The sequence below is a fragment of the Alligator mississippiensis genome, chromosome 8 (genome assembly GCF_030867095.1).
Source record: "Alligator mississippiensis isolate rAllMis1 chromosome 8, rAllMis1, whole genome shotgun sequence".
NCBI lineage: Eukaryota > Metazoa > Chordata > Crocodylia > Alligatoridae > Alligator > Alligator mississippiensis.
Genome location: NC_081831.1, coordinates 30,757,599 through 30,776,525, shown reverse-complemented (window position 1 = coordinate 30,776,525; position 18,927 = coordinate 30,757,599). Strand labels below are relative to the sequence as shown.

The 18,927-nt window shown below is 46.5% G+C and overlaps 1 protein-coding gene across 3 annotated transcripts; it reads left to right on the top strand.

Moving 5' to 3' along the window:
- Positions 1-3,493: 3,493 nt before the first annotated feature.
- Positions 3,494-18,433, top strand: TMEM220 (transmembrane protein 220). Of its 3 annotated transcripts, none has more exons than XM_006277767.4 (6): positions 3,506-3,773; positions 10,385-10,414; positions 11,527-11,587; positions 13,863-13,986; positions 15,283-15,342; positions 18,259-18,433. In XM_006277767.4, the coding sequence occupies exons 1-6, from the start codon at positions 3,666-3,668 to the stop codon at positions 18,389-18,391; spliced, it is 516 nt and encodes a 171-aa protein (XP_006277829.1). In that variant the 5' UTR covers positions 3,506-3,665; the 3' UTR covers positions 18,392-18,433. The 3 variants fall into 3 exon arrangements, with proteins under 3 accessions (XP_019337401.1, XP_006277829.1, XP_014453734.1); XM_014598248.2 differs by lacking the exon at positions 3,506-3,773 and adding an exon at positions 4,768-4,981; XM_019481856.2 differs by lacking the exon at positions 15,283-15,342 and having other exon boundaries at positions 3,494-3,773.
- Positions 18,434-18,927: the final 494 nt, after the last annotated feature.

Genomic DNA, 18,927 nt, shown 5'->3' with positions numbered 1-18,927 from the left:
CAAAATAAGCACACTCCTTTTTTTGTGAGGCATTCCCTAGGTGTTGCTCCACAGCTGTGCTACATGTGTTCTGGAAATTTCTGTTCTGTGCATTATGATAGTGGAATTCAAGGGCTTTGAATCAAGTGAGACAATTCCTCTTACTTCAGCCAATTCCTCATTTGGTTTCTGTGAGCCAGTCAATCAAATTTACACAATTATCAGCACAGAGGAAACATTGACTGTGTGATCTTTGAAGTGATGACTATTGCTATTAATGTCTAGATATGGGGTTGATATTTACAACCCCTCCTAAAATAAGCACATAATTACACTCTAAAATGGTGAAATATGCATGTAAAATATGCCTGATAAACTTCAATATGTTATCTTCAAAACTTATAGAAAATAAGTTTAGAAATAAACCCCATATCATTAAATATAGTTTTCACTTTTCAGTTTTCAATTATCCATGTAAAAATATTATTCACAACACACTTGTGTGCATTTTAGAATATGCCTGTGCTGATGCTGTGTCCCTTTACTTGCTTAAATAATAATTAGGGGGTGCACCGATAGAGATTTTGGGGGCCTATACTAATAGCTGATTTTTAAGGAGGCATATTGGCCAGTACAATCCGATTTCCGATACATTTGTGTGCAGCTGGTAAATCCGTTGTGGTGGAAGGGGTGGGGGAAGGGAAGGGGCATGGGGGCGCAGATTAAGGGAGGGAGTGGGGCAGGGGCTGGGGTAGGCACTGCCCAGCTGCGGCAGGGTGGGTGCGGGATGGAGCCACAGCTCATCCAGGGGGCACAGGGAGGAGGAGTTGGCGGGGGGGGGGGTGGCTCCCGCTGCTGCATGCCACTCATCCAGGAGCCGCTCATCTGGCAGCTCCTGCTGCTGCTCCCACCGCTCATCCTAATCAGACCTGGGATAAAACTGACATCTGATTTTAGTCTCTATGTGGAGTAGAGCTGAATTTTTTTCTTCAGCCTCCTTGATTTAGTCAAAGGACTATTTTATCTTTCCCCAATACCACTAAGAATCTGGAAACTATGTCAAGATAATTTCTCCATACAGTCAGTTCATCTGGAACACACCAATTTACGCAGAATTTTTTTCCCCAAGAAACCACAAAAAGCTGGTTTATCTTAGGGCTGTCTAGCTGGTGGCCCATGATGGGTTTACTGGGTACCACTTCCCCCACATCACTCTGGCTGGAACAGCCACCTCGCTCCCAGAACCTCCACTTCCTGCCCTCTCCCAGGGAGGATCACAGTATGGTGATGGGGGAGCCCACAGCTTGGTGAGCTGAGGGTGGTGGCTGGGGTGTCCATATGAATGGTTTTAAGAGGGGTGGGGGCCAGCTTCACATGCAGCAGGGGAGGAAGGCCACTTGTGGCCTGCATAATGTGCAACTGCTGGTCACTTAGAAATTGGACAGCCCAGATTTAACCTATTTCAAAGAATGCTGCTGTATACCAGGAGGTCAGCAGCAGCAAAATGATTAGGCTCTGCAGAAGTGGATTTATCTGAGAAGGTTAGACTATAGATTTGTATAGGATGGTTTGGATAGGGATGATCCTGTTTTGGGCAGGGGTTTGGACTAGATGACCTATGGAGGTTTCTTCCAGTCTTACTTCTCTCATGATTCTGTAAGACAGTGGTCTCCAACCTTTTAAAATAGATCGGCTTTGGCATTTAAAAGCAACCCAAGATCTACTGTGCACCGTTGTCACTCCCCCCACCCAGCAGGTAAATCTGTGGGGAGGGAAGGGGGGGGCAGATTGAGAAAAAAATATTTGGGGGCACGCCTCCCTGGCAGGTAAGTCCCACCCAGCCAGGGCCCCACCCTGCTCCAGCCTCTGCCGCACTGTCCCTCACTGCAGGGGCTTCAATTTAGCCCCTGTCCCTTCCCTCCCCCATGGACTGACCTGCTGGGCTAGGGCACTCAGCAGCACCCCACCTCAGCCTTGGATCGACTCCAAGAGGCTCCGAGATCTACTGGTGAATCAAGATCCACTGGTTGGTGACCACTGCTGTAAGAGTTGAAGTGCTTTGAACCATTTCACTGTTAAGCAAAAAAAATGGTATTAGTTTCCATGAGTTCCTGGATCTGGCATTATTTTCTGCTTCTCTCACTAGTAACAAAATAATTTTGTGGACTGTGGAGTCAACATCAGCTACAATCCACTGTCATAATAGTTTACTCTTACTAGATTTCCCTTTTGGCAGTATTGATAATAAAGAGCTAGCACCAGATGGAAGCTCTCAAATCACCTTATATAAATAAAAACAAAAATCTAACCCCATTGACTGATGTGTGATGTAAGGTGTACAACAGGCTACGCAAACTTATACAATAAACATTCCTTTGGGCCTGGTGGCATGAGAGAGACTTAAGGGAGAAGAGTAGCCTGAAAGCTCCAAGAGGATGGAAACTTAGAGGGGGATCTGAGTGGAAAGGATCAATGGGAAAGCCTAACAGGCTTAATCTGCATTACATATTGCCCAATATTTGGGGGCTTTTCAACTAAAAATGACCTATAGTAAAATTTTGGGGGAAATTGCATTTAAGAAGTGGATATAATGAAGTGTAAAGTTTGTTTTTTCTTTTGAAAACATTTGAAAAATAATATATTTTCCTCCAAAACGCAAATACGGTTTTTATGCATTAGCACCATCACTACGCACTAGCCACTATGCAAGAAGCAGAAAGCAGAGCAGCGGAGCAGGCAGGGGAGAGGCATCAGAGTAGCACTAGGGGAAGGTGTGGCGCTAATTTCTGGCACACCTGCCAAAAGGTTGGCCCTTGCCAGACTCGATGACTTCCTGACGTCCTTTCCAGCCCTATTTTCTATGATTCTCACTCACTTCCACTTCCCTCCGACAGCTCGCCACTCCTACTCAGTTGATTTCCTGTCCTCCACTCTGAATTCCTTCTCTCCTCTTTCCTGCTACAATGCCTGCCCCTCCAACCCTCATCCCTCTGCTGTTCTACTACCGGAAAGCTTTAGAGACACGCCTGCGAGCTTGTTTCACTAAATTCATTCTCTTCAGTGCTGCCATTTTTCTCTCCTGTCTTTTAATTCTTTTAAAGCATGTCCTCCAGTAGTAACAGTCCATTGAAGCATTATAGTAAGGACTAGAAGTGGGGGTGCATTTTACTTTCTGCTATGGCTGTCTGTTGAAAACAGTTAAAACTTTGCCAAGTTCAGGTGTTATCTGCACGGGGGCTTTTGATTTCTGGGACAGATGATGTCACAGCAGGAAATAATTCCCCCTCTTCCCTGTCCCCTGGGTCTAAAAAACCCACCAACACGTCTATATTAGACCGGGCAAATATGTCCTGACTTCACGGCTCTTAGGTCTCCAGAAGGCTGATGCCACTTTCTCTCTAGAGGCGAGGCGCGCGCAGGCGCCGCCTCGAGGAGCTTGCCCAGGGCAGAGGAGCAGGGGACGCGCTCCTCGGGCTGGCGGCGCGGGCCGGCGGCCGTCGCTGCTGCGGTGCCGGGGACGGGCCCTTGGGCCAACCTCCCTGTGCCGCGGGCAGCAGCCGAGCGCTGCGCCCCACAGCCCCCGCTGGGCGCGCAAGGCCGCCCCTCGGCCCGCCCAGCGGCACCAGTGCCCCGGCCCGGCCCGGCCGCAGGGAGGGCGGGAGAGAGGGAGGAGCCGCCTCGGCGCCATGGCTGCCGTCTGCCCGCAGCCTCCTGCCGCCCGGGGCTGGGGCGGGCTCTGGAGACTCTGCAACCTGCTCATGGCCGCCTTCTTCGGGCTGGCGGCCGCCGTGCAGGTTGGGGCCGGGCCGGGCCGGGGCGGGGAGCGCGGGGCGGGGCTGGGTGGCGCCGGGCGCGGGCAGGGCCACGACCCCGGCTGCAAACGCGCTGGCGCTGAGGCAGCGGCGGGGAGCGAGCCCCTTCCCTGTGCTGAGCGCAGCCCGCGGGCAGGAGGCTGATGAAGTGCGGGCGCTGGGAGGAGACCTTGCTTTCCCTGCTGGGCACCAGCCAACGCCTGAAGAAGGCGGCTCTGCGCCAGCAGATGGGACGCCAGCCTGCCTCGGGTGTCTGGTCGTGTCCCCTCTTCGGCAGTCCCTGGCAGTGGAGGATGATTGTTTTCTGTGACCGTCTTGCCTGTGTGTCTGAAGCTAGCTGCTGAGCCTGGTGGGGATTGGCATGCTCTGTTGCAGCTCCCACATGTATCTCCAGTGGGGTGGGTGGCACTGGTTTCTTGATTTGGTCGCCAACAGGCCACTTCTGCGGCTCCCACTTTTTCATCTCCTGGTGTCTCGTAGATTGTAAGGCCGGAAGGGACTTTGGAAGATGGTTGGGTCCGGCCCCCTGCACCAGGCAGGAAAGACAGCGGGTCAGGTGACCCCAGCGAGGTGACTGTCTAGTCTCCTCTTGAAGATTTCCAGAGATTTATTGTTGTCACGAGGTTTCACAGTACTGAGATCTGTGCAGCAGACTCTTCTTCCATTTGGGGCCATCCTGGGTGATGGTCTCCCACAAGTTAATAGCAATGTTGTTTAAGTTGGCCTTAAGGGCATCCCTGAAGCACTTTTTCTGTCCTCCATTTGGGTATATGCCTGGGATGAGCTGGGAAAATAAAATTCGCTTCAGGAATCTGGAGTTGGCTATCCAAATGACGTGGCCAGCCCAACCAAGTGGATGTTGGATGATTATCACCTTAATATTTGTGGTGTTTGCTTGCAGGAGGACACTCACATAGGTGCATCTAGCTTCCCACTGGATTTGGAGGATCTTCCATAGGCAGCATTGATGGTACTTCTCCAACAACTTTAGATGTCTCCTGTACATTGTCCATGTCTCAGCTCCATATGACAAGTTGGGGAATCACAACTGCTTCATAAAGCGTGAGCTTGGTTTCAGAACTGATGGAGTAGCCTTCAAACACCTGTTTCTTCAGGTGTCTAAAGGCACATTTGAGGCAAAGTTGGATTTGTTCAATGATGTCAGCTTTCTGCCAGAAATGATGTCCAAGGTACAGGAAATACTCAGCATTCTCCAGAGTCTTACCATGGATGTGGATTACCAGAGCTGGGAACTGTTCATTAAGAGCTTGCTGGTGGAGGGCTTTAGTCTTCTGAATGTTAAGCATCAGTCCCATTTTCTTGTATGCCTCAGTAAAGAAGTCAATGATTGCCTGAAGGTCTGCTTCCGAGTGAGCACATGCTACAGCATCACCAGCATGCAGAAGCTCAGTGATTGGGGTGGTTTTGGTTTTGGCTGTCAGCTGAGGTTAAACAGCTTACCATCCATTTGATAGTTTAGTTCCACTTCATCTGGAAGCTTGTTGATGGTCAAATATAACATCACGACAAATAATATTTAGAACAGTGTTGGAGTGATGATGCAGCCTTGCTTAACTCTCATTTTAACCTCAAAGGGATCTGTGATAGATCTATTACTGAGAACTGCTCACATACCATCATGGAGCAGGCAGAAAATGGTGACAAATTTCAGTGGATATCAATGCTTCAGAAGGGTGCTCCACGACACTTCTCAGCTGACACAATTTAAGGCTTTCATGGGGTCAAAGAAGGCCATGTAGAAAGGCTTATGTTGTTCCCAGCATTTCTCCTGCAGCTTGCGAGCTTTGAAGATCACGTGACTTGTGCCACTTGATTCCCTAAACCCACACTGAGATTCTGGGAGCAGCTCTTCAATAAGTGGGAGGAGATGGTTCAAGAGGGTTCTCACAGTAATCTTTCCTGTGGTGGACAGTCAGGCGATCCCTCTGTAATTTCTACAGTCGGGCTTTCTTGAAGCTTGTCACAATCATGTCATCTGGGATTTCCTCATCATTCCAAACACTTAAGATAAGGTCATGAAGCTATGTTGTGAGCTCGTCTCCTGGTTATTCTCATCAAACCAGTCTTAGTGTTTTTGGTAGAGAATCCAAGTATCTCTTCATAGGCACCGATGATGGTGGCCTGAAAGGCACCCCACACACTGCTGACGTTCTCCCTTTGTTGATTGGAATTACCCAGTTTTTCGTTGAGGCACTGGGTGGAGGAGGTCTCGCTTATTTGGGTCCTTGAGTCCTTCAAAGTTGATCTTCCGTTGGCATTGCTTCTGCCATCATTTGGGAGCCAGTCTGAGTGATGTAACTGGGTGGATGAGTTGATGATCAGTACAGCAAACATTGCCTTGTAGCCCTGGTAGTTGGGGGGGGCCCCTCCAGCAGGGCTGGGGGAGGCAGGGGACTTCAGGTCAGGAATGAAGGGCACTGGCAGGGATGGGGTCTGCAGGTTGGGTGTGAAAGGCAATCATCAAGGCTGAGGGGGCAGAGGCTGTGGGTTGGGAGTGAGGGGCACCGGCAGGGCTAGGGCGGGGTGCAGGTCAGGAGTGAGGGACACCAGCAGGTTCAGGGTGCTACAGGTTGGGAGTGAGAGGCATTGGCTGGAGGGGCTATGGCTTGGAAGTGAGGGGCAATGGCATAGGCAGGGGCAGGGCACCAGCATATCAGGGATGCTCAGAGCGGGGACAGCTACAGCTGGATCCATGTCCTGGTGAGCAAAGGTGGTAGGGGGAGCTCTGATTTTCTATGATAAAAAACCCCCCAAAATCAAATACCAAAATATATAGGTATTTAGAATTTATTTTTATTATAATGATTGTGGCACTGGTAGGCTTCCAAATTGTTTTAAAATTGTAAATATATCAGTAAAACATTGTGTTCAACTAATATATATATAGTGGTGTTCAATTTTAATCATGGAAAAATGTGGATTTGGGGTTTTTAAGCAGAGAATTTTGTGGGTTTTTTGTTACAATCAGAAAATATGGGATTTTTAAACAGAGAAAACGAGATTCCCCGGATGGTGAGTCCATATTCCTCACATTTGGTCAAGAGGATGCCATTAGAGTTGACCTTTCCTATTCCTTTCTTGCTGATGGTTCCATTCCAGAGGTTAAACTTCCTTCAGACTCTGGCGTTGAAATCACCAAGAAGAATAAGTTTGTTTCCCTCCAGAACATCAGAAAGGACTTGGTCATGGTTGATGCAGAATTCCTCCTTGTTTTCATCAACGTTGTCAAGAATCAGGGCCTATGTGCATATTGGCTCCCTGCTAGTTTACTACGGACAGTCATAAGGTGCTCATTAATTCTAATAGGAAACTCATTGAGTTAGCTTATGAGTTCATTCTTGATGACAAAACCAAGTCCGTGAAGCCAGTGTTCTCCTTCCAGTTTACCCTTCCAGAAGAAAGTATAGCCACCTCCAAGTTCTTTGAGCTGCCCATCTTCCACTTGCTGGGTCTTGTTAGTGCAGCTGCATCAGTGTTATGTTGTCTGAGTTTTGAGGCCATGACTGCAGTGCAGCTTTTTTGATGTTCACTATTAGGGTTGTCCATGAAGGTCCTGATGTTCCAGGTCCCGAACATGATAATGCATCTTTGCTGGTATTTTCAACTTCAGTAAAGGTGATCCCACTGGATGCAATTATCTGGTCAGGAAGAAATACAGAATACTGCATTAGGTTATTTTTACGGCACCTTTTCTAGCCCCCTCCCTATGTCGGGTGAATAGAGTGGACCCTGAAGAGGGCTGTTCAGTCAGTTACAGCTGCCAAATCATACTCCTGTCTCATCCAAGTGCTAGACGACTTTCTTGTATTTGCCGCGTTCATGCCAGTTCATGACTAGGAGTTTCCAGACCTTAGAATCCTACTCCCATCATCATTAGCTGGTCACCAAAGGGCTCGGATGTGCTGGAAAATTTGTTTTCATGGAAAATACCTGGGCGTGACTTCTTTTATCGTGGAGAAGCTGCTGCATATCAACTTCCACATGGCTCTTGACAGAATGGGACTGTGATCCAATGGCAAGGAGATCAAGACAACTGGGGATCTTGTTTTGCAGCAACCTTTGTCCACCTTTGTAGCCACTGAGATTCTAACATCATCTTCTGCCTGCTGTGCTGTTGAAGACTTGTAGACCCATGGCTGGTGGCTGGGCAGGCTTTTATAGTGAGGACCTACCTGTACCTGCCATGTTACAGCACCATCCAAGGATATATGTGACATTTCGGGAGGGAGACCATTGCTATCTGTTGTTCTCACCACATCCTGGTGGTGGTGCTGCTGCTGCTTGGTCCACAACATAATTACCCCTGCTTATTTCAGTTAACCTTCCCTGAAGGTCATTCCATTATCCACCACGTGTGGATGCGCTGGGTAGCAGTACAGTATACCTGAGCAGGAGAATTGCATTCTGCAGAGCAAGGAAGTAGGATGCTGTGTTGCTTAGTCCTGATCTTGGTGCCTAGGCTTGGTTTCTTCTCTAGGGGCTTGGGCTTCTTGAACTATCCTGTCAAGGTTCGTTCTTTCTAATCTTTCTCTCTAGCCTCCCTCTGAGAAGAGGAGCATGTTGGAGAGGAACTGCAGTCACTGCATAACTCTTTAGAGTTTTGACCAAGCATAGCTCTTTCCTGTCCCCCTCCCCTCCCCCATGCAAACTGTTTCCCTTATCCCCGTAAGTGCCGTGCACAGCTCTGCTCTCTCATCTCCTGTGTAGCATTCAGAACTGTTTTTTTTAGTGTTCAGTCAGTGAAAGTATGGCATACCCTTAATATGCCATAGATCCAGTGAATGGAGGTTGGAAATAAAAGCAGGAGTGGAATCCAGTGCCTCCTGCTAACTAGTGTGATCCCTCAGAGTCAAGATTGGCATAGGTGTATGGAAGGGCTGCAACAGCTAAGTCAGGGAAGTGGTCTGTTCAGTGTTTGAGTTCAGAAGTAGTTATTGAATCTGGCCAGTTCCCTAGGCTTTACTTTGTGCATTTAAATTAGATTATATTGATAAGGGTGTAACAGGGAACCTACTGTACCTGTTCCTGAGAGAGAGCAAAGGGAGGCAAACTGCACTCAGGCAGTCAAGAGGAGGGCACGCCATAGCAGGATAAGCAGTCACAGCCCTTTAAAAGGAGAAGTGCCTATTACTATGCTATACCAGGGGTCAGGCTCTAGGCACTGGCTGGGCTCAAAGGCCCAAAGCCTTTGCAGGACAAAGACTGGAGGCCAGGAACCATGAGCGAGGGGCAAGGAGTGAAGATCCCAAGATACTGAATTGACAGAGACACCTGTGAGAGTCAAAGCAAGGGTCAGAGACCGATAGCCTGTGAGGGGTGAACTCGGGCCAGGGACTCAGAGTGGGAGGCAAGGGGCAGAAACTCCAAAAGCCAGGATTGACAGGGCTGGGACCCAGGATCCTAGCCCAGCATGATGGGCTGGACAGCAAGGGGCCAGCCAGAGAAAAGGGGCAGAAGCCAAAAAGGCTAAGACTGCCTGAGCACAGTTTGCATCCCTTTGTTCTCTCTCAGTAACAGGAATCAGAGGTTCCCTGTTAGAAAAGGGAATAACTCTATGACAGATGTGAAGAAAAAAAGTGCTTTACCAAAAGAGACAGTGCGTTAGTTCAACCTGGCTCCACAGTGTCTGTATGGATCGTGTGGTTCAGCAGGGTTTTTTGGTGCTTTTATCTAAAGTTGATTCAATCAGCTATTAGATAAGAGCCGAAAAAGCCCCGCTGAAGCACCTGATCTATACAGATGCTGGGTGAACTGGGTCCAACTAACGCAATGCCTCTTCTGGGCATGCACTGGGCTTGACTTGGGGGTGCCCTGAGTTTAAAGTAAAGCACGTTTTCAGGGGGAGTGTTAACATCTGTAAGCAGACGGTATATATATGTATAGTTTGAAAGTTGCCCAATTGCAGATGTTGCATGAGTGAATGTGATCAAGGTGGAGTTTGTGTTGACTGTTGCTCCTTAATGGCAAAGACCTGAGAAAGTATGAGAATTTCCACAACAAAATTAACAAATGCTTGGTCAAAAAAGAATAGAATAATAGAAAATTCAAACTTGTTGAAGAATTGGTGGGTTTTACAGAGGGACCAACTGACACAGAAACAAGCAATGACCTTCCATTGTCAAATAGTAGGTCCATGGCAGAAATTGTCCTGACTTGCAGTTTATACATTCAAAAGGACAGTTTATCTTGACTGAATCTATTTCCCAGGTGGCTCAAATTGACTCTGAAAGTTGCTTCATGCTGTTCTTTACCAGCATTACCCTTAATCCAGTTGGCCTTATCAAGGGAACAGTGTGCTCATTGCATAATAAAATTTTGATCTCTGTACTTTCTGTATCTGATGCATCCAAATGACAGTGACAATCCCCATACAGGCTTTAGTCAGCCCATCTTTCCTTTCCTCCCCAAAGTTAAGTGCAGCGTGATTTAGGAAGGCTCCCTTCAATAAAGTGCTTTTTAGTTTTGCCCCAATTGGAAGCACTAACATAAGTATGTAACTAAAAGTAGCACCTCATGGGTGAGCTTGTAAAGAGTTTGTCTAAGCTGCTGCTCTGTCCTTTTTGTTATTCCAGGTAAATGACCCTGACGCTGGACTGTGGATAGTGAGTATGACTACAAACACATGCCAATGGTTGGGGAATCTGGAATGCTTTTTTGGAGATGATCCTAAATTCTCTTCTGTTACATGTAGCTGGTGCCTATGTAGCAGCTATGCTGGAGTTAAGTTTCTGTCCTATTTCCTTTCACAGTCCCCTTTCTCAGAGATTAATAATGGCTCTTTCTGTTGGGGTCAGCTAAAGCCTTGATGCCCTGGTTATTAATGTGTGTGTGATCTCAAGCTACCTGGAATGGGTTCTGAAATTCTGCTTAGAATAAGTAATATTTGCTTTCTGTTTCAAATGAGGCTTACATCCAGTATCAGTGAAAAAATAGTCCCCCTTTTAAAATTTCACCTCTGGGGAATATAATTTTCCCTATTAACAGTTACAGGGGAGGGGTACAAAAATTGCTCAGGTTTGATTGTCCACATGCAACTTTCATGGTTTTTCTTTCCACTTTAATATTTATCCCTGTCGTCTATCAATTTGCTCTGAAGTAAGCAATAATTATCACTTCTTTTTCTTTTCCTTGGGCACACGCCTCCTGTCCTGTTTACCTCCATCTCTATTATAATCATTCCAGATCAGGGGTCAGCAACCTATAAGAACAGTGGGATGCTGCTTGCCTTTTCCCCTCACCTCCAAGCTCCACAGCCCTCCGTGCACTATGCCAAGTGCTACTCCTGTTCTCCCCCATGCCCTACAGCAGCTCAGCTTATCTACACCACCAAGTGTTGCCGATTCCTGTTGTTGAAGGCAACAGGGAGTGCCAGATTCAATCAGAATGATAACTGGAGGCTGTAGTAAAGTGGTGAGAGAATGACCCTAGGAACAAAGCAGGGAGGGTGGGGTACTGCAGAAGTGATCATATGCACACAGCAGAGGTGCATGGTACAGAGAGGAAAAGTTACCCTTGCCACCGCATGCTGCTGATCCACCCTGTTGTCGACGCATCTAATCTCTACATGGACTGGATCTGCCCTGTGAGCTGTAGGTTGCCAACACCTGCTCCAGATCACCTGCTTTTCTGCATGGTGTCAGTTATTTGGATGGGGTATTGATGCTTCGTGCACCTACCTGTCTTTTGTGACAAGATATTTTTGTCTCATTAACAGGTGGTCTATTCTGTACCAGCTGCCCTCACACTGCTTGTGGGCTATAGCCCATCAATTACAGGTATGATGTTGGTGTTCTGAATAAACTTGCTTTTCTCATCCAGAAAATTAGCTTCCTTTCTCTTTCATAGTGAAATGAAAATTCAGGGCCGATCAGGGAAATGTGCTCAACTGTCCTTGGCTCCAGGTACCAAAAGTTCCCATTCCCCTGAATGATGATAACTACCTTGCTGTTTGCAGGTAGACAACTCAGGAATGGATGTAGCCCATGGGGTTGTGCATAAAATTTAAAACATGGAAACATTTTTGTTATTGAATGTATACCCTAATATTTTAGTTCTGGTATGCAGAGAATGGCCTGAACATGAGAGGGAGACAGACAGGAATGTCTGTGCTCTAAACTTGGCTCTGCCACTGGCACTAGTACATCTGAACTCTCTCTTTTCCAATTTGTAAAATTGGAATGGTCCTTTGAAGGGGGGCTGTGAGGATTGTTTGTACCTAGTTTTGAAGATACAAAGTTTTTGTTAAATGTCAGGCATTCTGAATACTGCACAAGGTACATATACAGCAATATATTCTTTATCAGTTACAATATGCCATGGTGGGATTTTTAAAGTTGTGTTGATTAGGCAAAGTTATCCGCTGGTTTGGGCTGATACAGCTGTATGTATGTCAGGCTAAATTTGGTACAGAAAGTATCAGTAAGATTTATACCATTTACAAGTATTAGAAATGTGTCTTTGATTCATTTAAAGTATTTTTTTGTAGACATAGTCTATATTTTATCTGAATAAATCTTATTTTAGATTAACAAAAAATAATTAAAATTCCAAAAAATTAAATTCTTGAAGACCGTGCACATTGTTTCTCATCTGCAGCAAGCTGCATCAGCTCTGTTTTCCCAAATGCTGTTTGCTTCAGAAATGTGAAGGTTTAGTGTATAGAAAACAGAATCACAACAGTTACTGCTCAGTTACTACAGTTACTGAGTTATGTATGGGTACATCACACAAACACACAGCTCTCCTATGCTGTTTACAGCTTTAGCATTGCAACATTTGGATGGTTCTGAGAACCTGAAAGTGAAGCTGAGAAGCCTATTATCCTTGTCCAAGCTGTGATAAACAGAAAAGCAAACAGCATACACATTGGGAAAAGAAATAGCTTTCCCACAGTCCTTTGATTTAGATAGTCTAAAAGTTATTTGCAGCAAACTACTATGTTTCAAAGACATTTGGTTTCCCTAGATATTTTTATCTTTAATAAATTCACTAGGACATGGATTGGCAATCTTTTTTGTTTGGGGGGATGGAGGGAGAGGCTGATTGCCTGCTGTAGGCTGCAGGTCTGCCCCAGAGAGCTCAAGTTGCCTGTCCTTATGCTCACAACAGATATCCAGCCCTCTGCAGTGAAAGTGAGTCCAGGCAGGACAGAGCAGCAGGGAGGGCTGTGGAGGAAGGTGCTGCTGAGGGTACAGGCAGTTGTGTGCCCTGAGCTAAGTCAGACCTCTTTGTGGGCTGGATCCAGCCTGAGGGCAGTAGGTTGCCAACTCCTGTACTATTAAGTAGTTGACACAGCTGTGGAAGGCCCAGATTCTGCCTCCATAGGGCTATAGCCAGTTTAGCAGATTCGGCGAATTGTTAGTTCACTTTTGAGACCTATTACGAAGTTAAAAATCACATAGATAATCTATTTTGCTAGTCTATAATGCTCCTTTCTGGAGTCTTCCAAGTATTCACTGCCCTGAAGAAATGTTAAGGTTTTCCATTTGTTGACTTTTTATTCCTGGGGTCATTCAAGGAACCACTTGCATCGTTTGCTCACCTTTACCTCCCACAGCTCTTGGGAAAGAACATGTAATGTATGTGCCCCTTCTAATCTTTTGTGATTTTTCTACTTTCCTTGATGACAAGAGCCTGAAGACATGGGACGTGAGAAAATTATGTTCCTTGCTTTGATGAGGCTTCAACCTGTCATTTTAATTGGTCTTTTCTGAAGTTATTGAATAGTGGGGTATATGTGTATTTCCTAGGGAGAAAAACAACTTCATAGCTGTGGAGTTGAATTCCTGTCTGCCCATGGTGTGAATTTTTCAGCAGTTCTTCCGAGCCTGCTTTCCTTCATTATCCGAAAATTTGACTCCATAAAGGAACAAGTTCTGTTTAGGACTGGAACAAAAAACCCCTACATCTGCTCCCATATTGAGCACACACTTTATTGTAAGGGTCCATCTTTCTTTGACTCCGCTGCCTTACGGTCCCAGAAATACAGGGGGTGCGTTTTGTTTGGTATGCTCCTACACAGTTAGTCGTGCAGTCTATTCTTCTTCCCAGATAATGTTGTTTGGAGGACTCTGTCTGATCTGCACTCAGTTGCTTGTGTCATGGGGACCATTGCCTTGGGGTGCTCTTTGTTTGCTTACACACAAGCTAATATCTTGCATGAAGAGGAAGGCAGGTGAGTAACAAATCTGCTTTGTACACATTTGTACCCCATTGTATGGGGTAGGTTTGTCCTGCAGCACTGCCAGTTAGTCAGAGCCTTACTTATTTGGTTGCTGCAGTGAGAGACTACCCCAAACACTAAGTGGAGTCAGGCCAATGAAGAACAGTACTATGGTATTGCAAGTCCAGAATTTGTTGGTGAAAAGTTGACTGAAGGGACTGAGAGGTCCCCTGACTGGCTGGACCCATTGTTCTTTCTACAAGGTTAGCCCACAGCAATGAGTAGGATTCATTTTGGCTTTGAAAACCTATAACACAGGCACTATGCATCTTAAAGCCCCTTGTATTCTGTTTCCAGAACTTTAAAATTAGAAATTGGGAAAGTTTCACAAGTTTCTTGTATTTGAATGTTACCATATCCCTGTCTGTCTGGACTTGAATTCTGCTAAGCCCTTGGAGTCACTCCTGCTGAACTAGGGGAAGAAGGTGGAAACCTCTTACTAGGCAAAGAAACAAATATTCCTTCAATTGTTTGTATAACTGAGGTGCTTGCTTGTGTATAGAGTAAAAGCAGTGATATCTCAGACTCCTGTATAAATGGGAGACACCTGTGGGCAAGTGGAGCACTAGTCCTGGGCACTCACTTTGAGAAGGTGCCAGAATGGCAGCTCTGGGGAGTTCATGGTGGTGCAGCAATAGCAGCATCCCTGGGCTATGGCTGTAACAGGGCCCCTGTGCCACTGCTGTGGTAGCGGCAGCAACAACAACCAGGCTGGGCAGACTGCTCTGTGCCAGCAGCAGCCAGGGACTGAGTTCTGCCAGCCCCTGCTCACTGGCAGCCAGCACCCCACTTGCCACATGGCTGGTTTATGTCACATTTTAATTTGAACAGGTGGCATGCAGCTTGGCCCTTGGTTGCATGATGTAGCTTATATGTCCACAGTCTACAGGCCTTGGGCTACATGGCATGGCTCTAAACATCAGGCATAGGGAGCTGGTGAACATCTGGCACAGTGGGATGTGTGATTGTTGGGATCCAGGATAGTATTCCTCAGATCCCATTGCACGATTAAATTAACATCTGATGCTTACTATAAAACATTGAGTAGAATACAAAGTAGAAGTAAAAATTTTGCATCTTCTAAAGGTTGCTGGGTGCAGGGAAGGGAAATTTCCTTAAAAATTTTTAAGCTCAGATCCTGGTCAAAGATAACTGAACTCCTCTGAAAGAGAACTTGCACACCTAGTGCCTTTTGCAGTTAATTATTTTTCTACACAAATACTGTAGTAACTTTTTTTTTCCCTCTAGGGAGTTATCTGGTCTGGTGATTATTGTAGTATGGATGAGTCTCTGTCGCAGTTCAGCAAAGTATGTCTTTCTAAGCCCTTTGTATGGGAAATACTATAGGGCTATTGAATTATGGTTAAATGCTCCCTGTTCTGGCCACCAGTTTATCTGTAGAAATAGTTTAAAATAGGTGTTTAATAAATTATAATCTTGCAATCAAGATCTATGCAACTGACAAGGTGTCAGGCCATGAGCTGAGACAAGCTTATGGTTAGGTTAGCAGTTGATCAAGGACATAAAGGGCTCAGGTGGGCATGAGATGCAAGGCAGCAACATCTGAAAAAGCTCTTGCTAGAACACAGCCTCAAAGCAAGTGGGAGAGTTTGATAGTAGGCCTGTGTGAAGCAGAAAGTATTCACTTCGGATTCGGCGATTTGTAGGGACAGCAATTCGACTTGGTGATTTGAATCGCTGTCCCGATTCAATTTGGCCGAATCCAAAGATATTCAGCACTGAATCTTATTCGGCCATAAACTATACAGGCAGGCAGTGCCGGCGGGAGCAGCTGAGGGGGCAGCTGGACAAGTCCTGGCTTGAGCTGACAGCCCCAAGAGAAGCCGCAGGGGCTAGGGAGAATGATCAAGGAGCTGGGGGAATGATTGGGGGCTGGGGGAACGAACAGGGGCTTCCCCCCAGCTCCCAGTTCAATCCCTCAGCTTCCCGATCATTCCCTTAGCTCTTGATCATTCCCCTAACTTCCTGATCATCCCCCCCAGCCCCTGTGGCTTCTCCCGGGGCTGCCAGCACTGCCTACCTCATCCAGACAAGCTGCAACTTGAGCTGGCAGCAGCTGCAGGGGCTGGGGGGAACTATTGGGAGCTGGGGGATCGAACTGGGAACTGGGGGGAAGCCCCTGTTCATTCCCCCCCAGTTCCTGGTTGATTCCCCAGTTCCTGGTTCAATCCCCCAGCTCCCTGATCACCACCCCCGCCGTCCCGCAGTTTCTCCTGGGGCTGCCAGTGCTGCCTGCCTTGCCCCAGTGGGGTGCAGCCGGGGGGAGCCATGGCTTCTCCTGGGGCTGCTGGCTCAAGCCAGGGCTCGTCCAGCTGCTCCCCTAGCTGCTCCCACTGGCACTGTCTAGTGCCTGCCTGTACAGTCTATGGCTGAATCTCTCCAAATTTCTCTGAACTGATTCAGAGGCTTCTGATTCGATTAGAAGAGTTTAATGGGTCTCCCAATTTGATTCAGATTCAGAGATTCAGCCATCAAATTGGACCAAATCTCCAAATCGAATCTGCTACCGAAGCTTTGCAGATAACCTATTTGATAGACCTCACATCAAGGGCCCATGGTTCTTATTGTTTCCCCCAGGTCTCCTGGTTCCCCACTGGGAGCCTCATGGGAGGGCCAGCTGGGATGGGGCTGGCATTTGGTCTCTTCCTATGGGAGTAGAAGACCTGGGGTTTGAATCCCAGAGGGCATGACAATTGCTTTGATTACTACTGTTGCCTCAAGGATTAGAAAGCTTTAAGAGCCAAGGGTGTTCCATCAGCACTGAGCTAAAGAGCGAAGACCCAAGAATGAGCATCCTGCGCAATACTCCATGCCAGACACAAAAACAAGCTTTTTGCAAGTGCTGAAAGCAGCAGTTCTCAACCTTTTTGGACTTGAGGCACCCCTCCATAATTTTTGTGACTTGAGTGACACCAATTTCAAAAACTATTTTATATATTACAGAGCTTACCTCCTTAAACAGGAGCTGGGTAGCAGGGGTGGGGGGATCATCCAGACAGGAACAAGCTGGAGCCTGGCTTATCTGCTTAATTTATCAGCTTACTTCCTCATGGCTAACAGTACCCTTCAAAGGTCCCCGTGGCACCCTGGTTGAGAATCACTGTCTCAGTTTACTTTACTATTTAACTTGGAAGAGTTAGGTATGTTAATCCATAAGCATTTAAAAAAAACACAGCAGAAAAAAAAGGTGGTGCATGTACACCACCAGAAAGCACAGTCTGGCTGGCCAGAGCCACACTTCAGCTTCTGGCCAGGCTCTGAACGCCCAGATCACTGCCCCTGCTGCCCTGGGAGGTCCCCAGGACTCCAGGTAAGGCTGTCGGGGCTAGCCCAGGTGCTGGCCCCAACTCCCTTTATCCACCCAGGGCAATTAGTCACATGCCAAAATACATGTGCAGCAGCATGCCTGGGGACAACTTGCAATGGCACAAATATGTGCTACTTCTATTTTTCCCCAGGGAAATGCACTTTCCCACCCCTGGGGACAAGCTCATAATAACTATTCCTGTCATTAGAAAATGCCATCAGGCTCTCAATTTCTTAAGGGCTAAAAGATATCCTTTTTTAAAAAGAAACTAAATATACAGGTTTTTCCCTATCTGGTAGTTATTGCCATTGCTGTATCTTTACTGATTCCTATGAAGTGCAGCATTATGTGTTTTTCTTATTTAAACTGGATCAGTTTTTATTTTTGGTCTTACATGGTTATCTGGAAAAAATAAAACCTGGGGAGTCTTTTTATGGAAGTAGGGAGAGAGGGGAAATCATATCCTCCAAAATTGGCTTCTTGAATCCTGCTATCTTTTTTTCTGCCCTTTGGATTAAAAACAGTGCCCTCCTTCCTCCAATACCTGTAATGCTGCCTGGATTCCTATGTATAGCACAGGCTTTTAGCTCTGTGCAGCTACTGAAAGAAGGCAGAGTGTTAAACATTCCTGCAAGTATGGCCTTAGAAGAGTGTTTTTGTTGGCTGGGGTGGTGATCTTGTTCTGGTAGGAGAAGAACTTGTGCTGTTGGCATATATTACATTTCCATTATGGGGTTCTGCTGACATAACTGTTGACATAGCTATTGTGGCAGAGGCTGTCTAGTGTAGACAAATCTTGAGAGCAAGTCTTATGTCACCCCATACATTTATGAGTGTTTGTTTAGATAAATCTGAAATAACAATACTGCTTTTTGCTTTTTTTTTTTTTGTTTTAGAAATCCGTTTGGAGGAATTCGGCTGTTGGTTGCAATTTCTCTTTCTCTCGTTCCTTTTGTAATGTGGCTGTACATTTATGTGAACAAAGAAGTGCGATCATCTTGGCCAACACACTGCAAAACAGTGATTTAACTACATGGGAAGAAACTCACACAATAAATATTTTAACATCTATTTGCTTTCAACCTTTGGTTTTTAGTTGAAAATTGGGATCAGAACGAGATGAACTGCAGCATTGAAAACCTTGAGCACTTTGAAATTTTAAAAATGCAATTTGAAATTTTCAGTGGTCAGAGGAGAAAACTTAGGAATTTTGGCAAAATCAGTAGAAAATATGCCCAGATCTGAAAAACTGTATCTTGCCTGGCACCACTGACCATCTGGTTGGCAGGACCAGAAAGAGGGGCTGGGTGATGGTCAGGGTCCATCAGGGTGGCACAGCCAGTGTTACAGCTCTGCTAGCTCTGCCCCTGACACAGCCCAGTGTTCTGGCCACAGACCAAGGGCCCCACAGTACTGCTCAGGCTATTAGGTTGCACCCATGGTCTGATGGCCAGGTGAGAAGCCCTACTCCTACAGCTAGAACACTGGCAAGAACCAGTGTCCTGGTCATGGGATCTACAGACCCAATCCTTGTGGGGTCGGGCCCTGATCAGAGTTCTGCCCAT